The 11,211-nt window shown below is 50.0% G+C and overlaps 6 protein-coding genes across 6 annotated transcripts; 5 read left to right on the forward strand and 1 right to left on the reverse strand.

The window, feature by feature from the left end:
• Positions 1-301: 301 nt before the first annotated feature.
• On the forward strand, positions 302-2,053 carry N7446_000140 (uncharacterized protein; the record flags this gene model as incomplete). The annotated part of the gene is made up of 4 exons (XM_058508907.1): positions 302-342; positions 397-508; positions 617-1,813; positions 1,931-2,053. The coding sequence occupies 4 exons, from the start codon at positions 302-304 to the stop codon at positions 2,051-2,053; spliced, it is 1,473 nt and encodes a 490-aa protein (XP_058377886.1).
• Positions 2,054-2,633: 580 nt separating this feature from the next.
• N7446_000141 (cytochrome c oxidase assembly protein) lies at positions 2,634-3,534 on the forward strand (the record flags this gene model as incomplete). The annotated part of the gene is made up of 4 exons (XM_058508908.1): positions 2,634-2,791; positions 2,853-2,922; positions 2,996-3,437; positions 3,488-3,534. The coding sequence occupies 4 exons, from the start codon at positions 2,634-2,636 to the stop codon at positions 3,532-3,534; spliced, it is 717 nt and encodes a 238-aa protein (XP_058377887.1).
• A 395-nt stretch (positions 3,535-3,929) lies between these two features.
• On the forward strand, positions 3,930-5,267 carry N7446_000142 (replication factor C subunit 5; the record flags this gene model as incomplete). The annotated part of the gene is made up of 6 exons (XM_058508909.1): positions 3,930-4,016; positions 4,073-4,695; positions 4,755-4,923; positions 4,975-5,073; positions 5,136-5,191; positions 5,243-5,267. The coding sequence occupies 6 exons, from the start codon at positions 3,930-3,932 to the stop codon at positions 5,265-5,267; spliced, it is 1,059 nt and encodes a 352-aa protein (XP_058377888.1).
• Positions 5,268-5,761: 494 nt separating this feature from the next.
• On the forward strand, positions 5,762-6,308 carry N7446_000143 (uncharacterized protein; the record flags this gene model as incomplete). The annotated part of the gene is made up of 4 exons (XM_058508910.1): positions 5,762-5,811; positions 5,866-5,924; positions 5,977-6,102; positions 6,226-6,308. The coding sequence occupies 4 exons, from the start codon at positions 5,762-5,764 to the stop codon at positions 6,306-6,308; spliced, it is 318 nt and encodes a 105-aa protein (XP_058377889.1).
• A 68-nt stretch (positions 6,309-6,376) lies between these two features.
• On the reverse strand, positions 6,377-7,195 carry N7446_000144 (mitochondrial 54S ribosomal protein uL16m; the record flags this gene model as incomplete). The annotated part of the gene is made up of 3 exons (XM_058508911.1): positions 6,377-6,549; positions 6,618-7,079; positions 7,138-7,195. The coding sequence occupies 3 exons, from the start codon at positions 7,193-7,195 to the stop codon at positions 6,377-6,379; spliced, it is 693 nt and encodes a 230-aa protein (XP_058377890.1).
• A 455-nt stretch (positions 7,196-7,650) lies between these two features.
• N7446_000145 (replication factor C subunit 1) lies at positions 7,651-10,854 on the forward strand (the record flags this gene model as incomplete). The annotated part of the gene is made up of 5 exons (XM_058508912.1): positions 7,651-7,681; positions 7,734-7,824; positions 7,886-9,679; positions 9,751-10,217; positions 10,268-10,854. The coding sequence occupies 5 exons, from the start codon at positions 7,651-7,653 to the stop codon at positions 10,852-10,854; spliced, it is 2,970 nt and encodes a 989-aa protein (XP_058377891.1).
• Positions 10,855-11,211: the final 357 nt, after the last annotated feature.

The following is an 11,211-nucleotide window of genomic DNA, read 5'->3' on the forward strand; positions in this document are numbered from 1 at the left end:
GCAATCCCGACTATCGTCCGAACAAGCCGGATGATCGTCTGCTTTGCTTTCCCCTGGGAACTGGGGCTCTCTGTCAACCGAGGTCCAACGAGCCCACACAACACTTAAGGGACGTTACACGGCTCCGCGATCAAAACGATCGTGCAGGTGTCAGGTTTCCGGAGAATACTACCCAATTTTCGGGAGGCACAATTGTAGGTTCCCGGGGTTTCTTGATTGTGTCTGATTATTTTTCAACGGCTGACCTCCTCATTAGTTCGGCTGTGATGGTGCCCCCCTTCCGGACCTGAAGGTTTCCAGTATGGAACGTGTGCTCCCGAGAAGGGACCGGGCAGTGAACCCGTGAGTGCAATCTGTTACCCTAAATTATAAATCCCTTGCTGACTGTTACTGTAGCCTTCTTCGCGCCTACGCGCTCGGGTACCTGTCATCGGTCACCCCGAGGTTGGTGTCGTATGTACGCCGACTGGACAGGCAAGACTGGACTGCACAGCAGAAACTTCAAGAGGTAAGCAGAAACTTCAAGAAGTACGCAGATGTGAACCATGGCGTCGGGTTGTGATCATTTCTTAATACCAATATGTGCAATTGGAGCTGTAGCTGACCGTGAGATCAGCTAGTTCAAGTCTTGACTGGCCCGTTGCGAGTTAACAGTTTCCCAACATTTTGTGCTGCCTTAGTAGGCGGCTCAACCTTGCTACCAATAGGATTGTATCGCCTATGTGCTTTGATCACTGCAGGACTTACCAGAGGCGACATTCGCATATCTCAAAGGCTCGATCGCTTGATTCGATTCGCTGCAGCCTTTCTATCAGGATGGTTCAGTTTCCAACTTATCAACAGAAACCGCATTTGTCTTCCGACAGAAGATGTCAGGGCTCAGCGGAAGTCGACTGAGCGGGAATCTACAGGCCAGAAATATGATTCCAGTCAAGTTGCAGCCAATCCGCTTGAGAATCACCGCCCAGAGCTGGCAGGGAGGACAATGGACCTTACCATCTTCTCAGTCACACGAGCCATGGATGTCATCGCGTGTGTGGCATGGAATCGCTGGTCCCGCCACCGCAAGGCCCAGAACCGGTGGACTGTTGCCGAACGCTTCGTACCTGGATTAGCGGATGCAGGATTATTCGCCATGAGCGCAGCTATCGTCATGTGGGCATGGTTTTATCTCCCAGAGAGACTGCCCAGGACATACGAGAAATGGATCGGGGAAGCCGCTCAGGTTGACTCGCGTTTGATCGAGGCTTTGCGCCGTGCTCGACGAGGTGTCTTTGTATACGGAAAGGATACTGGACAAGCACCACTTCTCAAGCCTATGTGCAAGGACTATAACTGGCCAGAAGATTGGGGAGACCCAGCCAAAACCGTTCCAATCCCCTGCGAAATGGTCCACATGGGCTGCGGCCCTAGCTGTGAGAAACACGCCTTGTACCGCTTTGCCAGAACCTTTAAATTTGCCTGTGCAACGTACATCCCGCTACAGATTGTTCTCCGTCTGGGGGGGATGAAGTCCACAGCAGCTCTTCGGCGGGCTATTTTTGATGCTGCCCGATCCTCTGCCTTCTTGGCCTCATTCGTGAGCCTTTTCTACTACTCTGTTTGTCTTGCTCGAACAAGACTCGGCCCTAAGATCTTCGATCCGAAGACTGTCACCCCGTTGATGTGGGACTCCGGCCTCTGTGTCGGAGTGGGATGTCTCATGTGTGGCTGGAGTGCATTGGTCGAGAAGGCGCGGAAGAGACAGGAGCTGGCGCTATTTGTGGCACCCCGGGCAGCTGCCACGGTCTTGCCACGGTTGTACGATAAAAAGGTATGTATGCATCGGACCCTCGCAGCAGGGTTACACCTCCGGCCCCCCTTCTCGACGCCCCCAAACTGGGCCTGTGACGGGTTCCAGAGTCATGAGCGCTCACTGACCTGTATACAGTATCAATACCGAGAGCGCGTTGCATTTGCTGTCAGCGCCGCTATTCTTATCACTTGCCTTCGAGAACGGCCCAGCATGGTTCGAGGGGTCTTTGGCCGCATCACTAATAGCGTTTTGAACTAGGCCTCAAGGAGGCCCATACCCTTATTGTTTTACGACTATTCTTTTGTTATAGACTTCAGACTGCTTTTCTGGGTACTATCCTGTATTATCATTCATCTTAATTCCTATGACTTCTAATGCTTCATCATGGGCGGGATCTTCAATATTCAATCGATGCTAATTTTAATCAATCATCGTTTTAGTTTAGTTTCTAGTATTTTTCTTGTCTGTATCGAGCGGCTTCTAATAGATCATCTCTTGTAAAATAAAAAAAAGGGCTGAAATATATTCAGTAAGACTCATCCCAAAATGTCCAGATTTGCTACTGAATAACTTGTAGAGTTTGCAGTTTTGGCCACTATGATTAGACCGACATATTACATCTCAGAACAAGAGCCACTTCATCCAATTCATCATCCATACAGTAGATGCAAATCAACATAAATGCAGCATCAAATATGGCACCATCGAGGGCTTATCGATAAGAGAGTTATCACGTGTTTGGGATGCCTGCACATCTTGAGATTCAACATCCGATTGCACTTACCCTCCAAGAACCATGTTTTCACGATTACTCCCCTTATGGAGTCGCTCAACGCTAATGGGGGCAATTCCCCAGCGACAGATTTACCTCCGGAAGAACGTCTTCGACATGGAGAGGAGGTACTTCTCGAGAAATTCGCTGCTCCGAACAAAGCACCAAGGATCATCGGCACCTTTTAATACCCCAGAATCGCAAAAGCGCAATACCTCTACATTGTGAGAACATATTGGATGCTGAATTTTAGCTATGGTGTATGCTAACGGAGTTGCCGACCAGGTACTATACCGTCAGTCTCATCCTCGGAACCGTTGCACTCGCATATGGATCCGTCCCTCTTTACAAAATGGTGCGTAAAGCCACGACCCAATCGCTCATATACATCACATACTAGTAGAAGCCATAGTAACACCCAATTGCAGATCTGCCAACAAACCGGCTGGGGCGGCCAACCCATCCTCACCCACCGCAACGGCGACGGTGATACCGCGGGGCGCGTGACACCAGTGACAGACTCCCGCCGTCTCCGCATCACATTCAACGGCTCTGTATCCGATGTTCTCCCCTGGAAGTTCACACCCCAGCAGCGCGAGGTCCGCGTGCTACCTGGCGAGACAGCTCTGGCATTCTATACCGCAACGAATAAGGGCCCGAATGATATCATCGGAGTCGCAACGTACAGTGTTACGCCGGGACAGGTTGCCCCGTACTTTAGCAAGATCCAATGTTTCTGCTTTGAGGAGCAGAAGCTCAATGCGGGAGAGTCGGTTGATATGCCGGTCTTTTTCTTCATTGATCCTGACTTTGCGACGGACCCTAATATGAAGGGTATTGATACTATTACCCTGTCATATACATTCTTCAGTGAGTTTTACAATTGCTTCATGTCTTTGGCTGGACTGACCCCATGATAGAAGCGAAATATGATGACAATGGTGTTCTCAAGCCCATTGCTTCATGACGAACAGATCCTGAGGATATTTGATCAGGTTTGCGATATAGCATATACTTGAGCATTTGAATATTGTATGATCTTGTGTTTGGCTTTTTGTACCCTCTCATCTCTTGGAACACATTTTGCATGTATTATACATCTCGGAGTTTGGCGGAAGGCAATTAGATGCCAAAATATACCTGACTGTATATATTTCTCGGTATTCTCAAGTATAACAGCAAGTTCCAACTTGTATTCAATCTAATGCTAGCTGGAGCTCTTGCATATGGCGTTAGCGTGCACGGACCAGACATTAATTGGGCGCGTGTCCCGACGCGTTTTCCAGTCCACATCCTCTATCGGAAAACCGCCCGGCATTTCAGACACTTCCAAATTCTCTCGACATACCCACAGAGCTCAAAATGGCTCTCCTCGTTGATAAACTGCGGCCACGTACCCTCGATGCCCTCACATACCACCCCGACCTCTCCGATCGCCTGCGCTCACTGGTAAGAGAACCTCGTCCGCGGAACACGACAGCTCTAACACAAGCTAAAACAAACAGGCCCAAAGCGGAGACTTCCCCCATCTACTAGTATACGGACCCTCAGGAGCCGGAAAGAAGACACGGATAATAGCCACCCTGAAAGAACTGTACGGCCCGGGAGTCGAGAAGATTAAAATCGACTCCAGAATCTTCCAAACAACCAGCAACCGCAAGCTAGAATTCAACATCGTCTCCTCAGTCTACCATCTCGAAATCACACCCGCCGACGTCGGAAACTATGACCGAGTCGTGGTGCAAGAATTGCTAAAGGAAGTCGCACAGACGCAGCAGGTCGACCTTGGCGCGAAGCAACGATTCAAGGTCGTAGTAATCAACGAGGCGGATCATCTGACGCGCGATGCTCAGGCAGCCCTCAGACGGACTATGGAGAAGTACAGTCCCAATTTGCGGTTGATTCTCTTGGCCAACAGTACTTCCAATATCATTGCTCCTATTCGTTCTCGAACCCTGCTGGTCAGGGTTGCTGCGCCAACTGAAAAAGATATTTGTGCTGTGCTTCACGGTGCTGCGAAGAGGGAAGGGTGGACTGAGGCGGAGGGGCTTCACTTGAGGATTGCGAAGGAGAGTGGGCGGAATCTGCGTCGAGCGCTGCTCATGTTTGAGTCAATTCATGCGCAGAAGTATGTTGCCATTCTGTTCTTAACTTGATTTTCTGATACTTATTTCTGTGGTGATTTAGTGAAAAGGTTACTGACCAGACTCTCATCCCGCCTCCGGACTGGGAGGCACTTGTTACTCTTACGGCCGATGAGATCCTGGCGGAACGATCACCGGCTCGCTTGCTGCAGGTTCGCGCACGTCTTTATGACCTTTTGACCCATTGCATCCCCCCCACGACTATTCTGAAGGTATATTCCTTTTAACATGGAGCTTATTCAAATGCTAACCCGTGATTATAGACCTTAACATTCAAGCTTGTTGCACGAGTTGACGATGCGCTGAAGCCTGACGTTATCAAATGGTCTGCCTTTTATGAGCACCGCATCAAGCTGGGAAGCGTAGGTCACTCTTAAATTCTCATTGTCCATATTATCGTTATACTGACGTATCTCCCGAACAGAAAGTTATCTTCCACCTGGAAGCATTTGTGGCCAAGTTCATGCGCATCTATGAAAGGTATGATCTAACTGACTACACAATTAAAGATTAATGCTAACAATTATATAGTTACCTGATGGGCATGGACTTCTAGACCGTAGCTGCCAACAAAACAAAACAATAGATGAATGACGATTTGTACACTAAGGTGGCTTCTAGTGAAGGACATGGGATTCAGAATTCATGGTCTACTATTATGCTGTGCTACCTTCGAAATCCCTGACCATCCGGTTCTTGTTGGTTTTTACAGGCGCATGAAGGCATTGAGGATTCTGGCGTTTATAACTTATCATTGAGTACGCGGAAGCCGAAGGAACTATCTTGCTTGCATAACTCCATCACATGCCTCTACAGCATCTCGGCACTGTAGATAACTCACGTAAGAGACCAATGCCACTTCTATGAAGTATATCAACTTGTAGATCTGAGGGGAAGCCTTCCACGGTTCTAGGCCGAACCGACGTCATCACATCCCGGCATGAGCCACATGTGAATTTCTCTTATATCATTGCATTTCTGTCAGTCTTTTTGATTCAGGATAATACCTTGACTGATCACAGCTCATATATCACATATCGAAGTACTAAGATGACAGACCCCAGACTAATTGATATGGAACCTGGCGGAGAAAGCACTCAGTATGGAGACCACCACCAGTTCTCCCCATATTTTTGGACTAACATCTTGATAAGATATGAGTCAATTCGTCAATACACTATCAGTCCCTCGAAGCAGACCGGACAACTGGGTGGTGTGTTCCCACCAAGAACATTGTGTCCTATACCAGTGCTAATCGGCATCAGTCGGCCAACCACATACTAAAAGCGAAGTGAGCCCCACTCTGGGAACAGATACTCCAACATCCAAGCAAAACGAGGAGCTCCAGGCGCAGAGTTTGGGCATGGGGGTATTCCGTGACTCGAGCAAAGGTAAATAAGTTATATGTTTTCCTTCTGTCTAAACTCCTAGTATCAAGACAAGATATCCAACAGAGGAGCCCGTGCCTCAGTGGATTCTAAAGAGACGCAAACAGCTGATGATAATGTACAAAGATATAGCACTTGACGAGGACGATGCAGCGGCCAAGGCCCGCAGACTGCAGGGGTATGGGCCTGGGTCCGGAGTGGGCGCTTAGCCGAATTGAAAACGACAAACAGACACCGGCAGGGAAAAAAGGATATCATGCAGGGGAACACGATTTGTTTATTGGGGGGAGTCGGGGCTGGAGGAGACGCTCTTCGGTGGTGAAGCGAGGTCGTTGGTACCGAGGGGCGGGTTTCTGCGGGCCCGCTTGAGCGAGTCGAGAGTCACGCCGTTTCCGAGCTTTGTAATACCGACAACAGGAGGGTCGTCCTTGTTGACGAATTCCCAGAGACCTAATGAAACAAAATGAGCATCAAACCATACACATATTCCAGTAGATTGTAGCCAATCCATCGCATACCTGGCAATTTGTGACCCGCCAATCTGAATGCCTCGCGGGCAACCTTCTCGTGAACATCTCCCTTCAATTCGAAGACGACTCGGCTAACGGGCAGACGGACAGTCCAGTAGTCGAACTTTCCCTTACCCTTACCCATACGCTGCTCGTTACCCTTAGTGTAGACACCAATGTTCGCACTGACACGCTTGTAGAGCTTGTAGTTCATTCCTCGTAGCCGCCGCTTGATAGTCTCTTCAGCGATCTTCAACGCCGAGGCGGGCATACGGCGGTCGTGGTCTTTCATGCGCAATCCGAAATCTCCCCACACAACTGTTGTTCCGCGAGTCGAACCACCAGTGGCGACATGGGGACGACCCTTGGGCGACTTGGACTTTTCTTGGAATTTCGGAGTGAGCCAGTCAAGGGCAGGCGAGGTGGTGGAGAAGCATCGTGATAGAGAAAAGGTGGCCAGCGGCGCCGACACTATCACATTGTTAGTCGTTGACCAAAAGCGTTTGTGCAGGGAATTGATAGTTCGTACAGGTCGGCCGCGTGCAGGCAGATAGTGTTCGAGCGAACATCTTAGTCTGTGGGCCCATTGTGAGGGAGATATCAGGATATATCGACGTTGACTGCTCTGCTCGTTACTTGCGGCCGGAGCACTTTTCGATTGATGCGCTAGTCCCGAAATGGACAGAGTGCTTATATCAGCAGTCACGTCTCCCGTTCGCGACGGCGCGTCACTGCGAGTATCAGCAACTGTTGCAGCTTTGCAAGTCCTTACTACGAGGCTCGGTTCTTTTTTAAATTGCCTCTTGGATTACCGCTGGGCAGTTCTGGCTATTTATGTGATTGATTGAGCCTCGAAATGCCTGACATCCGGAGTTTCTTTGGCGGAAAGCCAAGTAGTCAAGGCTCCAGCGACGCTCCCGCAAAGCCCGCGGCCAAAAAAGAGGTAAGCTGCTGCCTTGTTACACAGGAGGCCTGTGCCATTCTATATGGCTTGGGATATCTCGAAAATCGAGCGAAGTTCCTTGCTAACTCAATATCAACTATGAAGGACCCGTCCGCCACGCGAAAGAAGCGTACGCACTTCTTACTTCCCACTTCTAGTCTACCACTCTAACCTGAGCGCAGGTAGCAGAAAGGTCGTTGATGATAGCGACGATGAAGAAGAGGCCGCACCCACCAAAGAGCCGACTCCTAAAGTAAAGCCGAAAAGGCAAGCGTATGTTCATTGCGCCTCCCCCCGGTATCTGCACCGCCTGCACTTGCTTATATATCTACAGGGATACCGAAGAGCCCAAGGGAGAACCTACAACTTCGTCGGACTATTTTGCCTCCAGCAAGAAGAAGGGCAAGCCTGCCAAAACGACAGAGGCTCAGGCCGATGATACCAAAGAGAAAGTCGCAAGCCCGAAGCCCAAGAAGGCCGCCGCAGAACCTGAGAAGAAGAGCCGGCCCGCCGCTCGCGGATCAACGAAGAATGCCTCAAAGGTCATTGAGGATGAGAAACTCGGCCACGATGACATCTTTGCCACCGAATATGGAAAGGCCGGCAAGGGCGACGACGATTATGTCATGGGAGACGACGACGACGGCAGTGACTTTGAGGTATTGGAAGTAAAGCCCGCCGCTGCAGCCAAGAAGACGCAGAAAAAGAAAGATTCCCGCGACGACGACGATGTGGTCATGGAAGATCTCCCCAAGGAGCCCGCTCCAAAGGCTCGGCCGGGCCGCAAACGCAAGGCGGAGGCACTAATTGATGAGGATGAAGATGGGGAATATGAGGCACCGAAGAAGGCAGCGCCGAAGAAGACTGCATCGCCAGCAAAGAAGCAAAAGTCTACACCCAAAAAGGCTAAGGATGCCCCGGAGAGCAAAGAGATCCAAGACATCTTTGACAGCATCCCTCTGGTCGATGCTCCTGAGCCTCCCCAGGGAGAGCCAAAGAAATGGCAATTCGGACAGCAAGCATCACGGGACCCAGCGATGGCTGGGACCAAGGAGATGCCAGTCGGGCAGGAAAACTGTCTTGCCGGGCTGTCATTTGTTTTCACTGGTGTTCAGGAAACCCTCGGTCGTGAGGAGGGCGCCCAGCTAGTGAAGAAGTATGGTGGTAAGGTCACGGGAGCCCCCAGCAGCAAGACGAGCTTTGTTGTCCTTGGAAGTGATGCCGGTCCAAAGAAGCTCGAAACCATTGCGAAGCACGGCATCAAGACCATCGATGAAGATGGTCTCTTCGAATTGATCCGACGACTTCCCGCCAACGGCGGTGACGGAAAGGCCGCCGAAAAGTATGCCGAAAAGCAAAAGGCCGACGAGGAGAAGATTCGTGTTATGGCCGCTGAAATTGATGCAGAGGAGAAGCGAAAGAAGGTTGCCGCGACTCCTAAAACCCCCAAGACTGCTGCGCCCTCATCTCAGGCATCTCAGCCGTCGTCTAGCCCGCAAACTTCGGCCGGCGATCTTTGGACGACGAAATATGCTCCCACATCTCTCAACATGATCTGTGGTAATAAGGCCCCCGTTGAGAAGATCCAAACCTGGCTGCGCAACTGGCACAACAGTGCCAAGTACGACTTCAAGAAGGGTGGCAAGGATGGCTCAGGTCTGTACCGGGCTGTCATCATTCACGGTCCCCCGGGTATTGGTAAAACCACAGCAGCTCATCTTATAGCAAAGCTGGAGGGATACGATATTGTTGAGACAAATGCCAGTGACACCCGAAGCAAGAAGCTTGTTGAGAGCTCTACTCTGGGCGTACTGGATACGACGTCTCTTCAAGGTTACTTCGCCGGAGAGGGAAAACAGGTCGAGGGCGAAAAGAAGAAGCTTGTGCTCATCATGGACGAAGTGGATGGTATGTCTGCTGGTGACCGTGGAGGTGTGGGAGCTGTCGCAGCCGTTGTCAAGAAGACTAGGATTCCAATCATCCTTGTCTGCAATGAACGGAAGCTTCCCAAGATGAAACCCTTCGACCACGTTACCTTCGATATTCCATTCAGACGCCCGACTGCCGAGCAAATCCGAGCAAGACTATCCACCATCTGCTTCCGAGAGGGCCTGAAGATCCCCCTCCTGTACTCGATGGCCTCATTGAAGGAACGCATGCCGATATCCGCCAGGTTATCAACATGTTATCCACCGCCAGATTGGATCAGAAGACTCTCAACTACGACGAAGGCAAGCAGATGTCAAAGGCATGGGAGAAGCATGTGATCCTTAAGCCCTGGGATATTGTCAGCAAAATTCTTAGTGCACAAATGTTTTCACCCAGTTCTACCGCTACGCTGAACGACAAGGTCGAGCTCTATTTCAACGACCACGAGTTCAGCTATCTGATGCTCCAGGAGAATTATGTTAAGACTAAACCCACTCTCGCGGGCAAATACCAGGGCAAGGAGCAGCGTCTCAAGTCACTTGAGTTGCTTGACAATGCCGCCTCGAGTATCAGTGACGGCGACCTTGTTGACCGTATGATTCACGGAACACAGCAACAGTGGAGTCTGATGCCCGTTCATGCCATTTTCAGCTTTGTCCGGCCGGCCAGCTACCAGTACGGTAACTTCAGTGAACGGGCTTCATTTACTAGCTGGTTAGGGAACAACAGCAAACATGGTAAATTCCTCCTCTTCACTAATATTCGCAACGATTCTGATCATTATTAGGAAAAATGTCCCGATATGTCAAGGAAATTCAGGGCCACATGCGCCTTCGCACAACTGGCAACCGCGACGAGATCCGCCAGCAGTACATGCCCTTGCTCCAGCAAAAAATGATTCGCCGTCTGATGGAAGAGGGCAAGGAAAGTGTGGACTCGGTCATTGATTTCATGGATGGATACTTCCTCACCCGTGATGACTTTGATGCCATGGTCGAATTAGGACTGGGTCCTATGGACGAGTCCAAGGTCAAGCTGGACACACAGACCAAGGCCACCTTCACGCGTCTATACAACTCGCGCTCGCATCCATTGCCTTTCATGAAGGCTAGTAACGTGGTTGCGCCGAAGAAGGGACCGAAGGAGAAGCCCGATCTCGAAGATGCCATTGAAGAATCCGACGAGGAGGAAGTTGTTAATGAGATTAAGGATGATGAGGAAGACGAACTCGATCTGAAGAAGGATAAGTATGTGAGCTTGCCTAAGAAGAAGAAGGCTCCGGCCAAGGGCAAGAAGGCTAAGAAGGCTGATGAGGAGGAGGAGGAGGAGGAGAAGCCGAAGAAGGGCAAGGCAAAGGGCAAAGCTAAGGCTTGAGATGTAGTCTTTTTTGTATCATACCATTCATTGTATTCTCCGTAGCATTGTCTGTTTTGTCGGTGTTACTTGGCGCATTTGAATATGAATGTTCTATTTTGTCTATATACATTGCCAAAATCCAGTTACATTCTTGTTGATTTAAGCTTCTTTTCCTAGTTAGCCATGCAGCGACTGTTTATTTTCGAAGACTGAGACAGCTAGCGTGGTTTAGCAGCACAATCATATATTTCTAAAACAGAATTAAAAGAATCATCTACTCTAACTACCGTAGTACATTGTACTACAGTTGTAGATATTTCTCATTTCTCAAAGTGGCAAGTCACTGCCCCCTGGCGGGGAAGCGATCTGCGGAGA

The sequence above is a fragment of the Penicillium canescens genome (genome assembly GCF_028828765.1).
Source record: "Penicillium canescens strain IBT 15451 chromosome Unknown utg000001l_segment0_segment0, whole genome shotgun sequence".
NCBI classification, from domain to species: domain Eukaryota; kingdom Fungi; phylum Ascomycota; class Eurotiomycetes; order Eurotiales; family Aspergillaceae; genus Penicillium; species Penicillium canescens.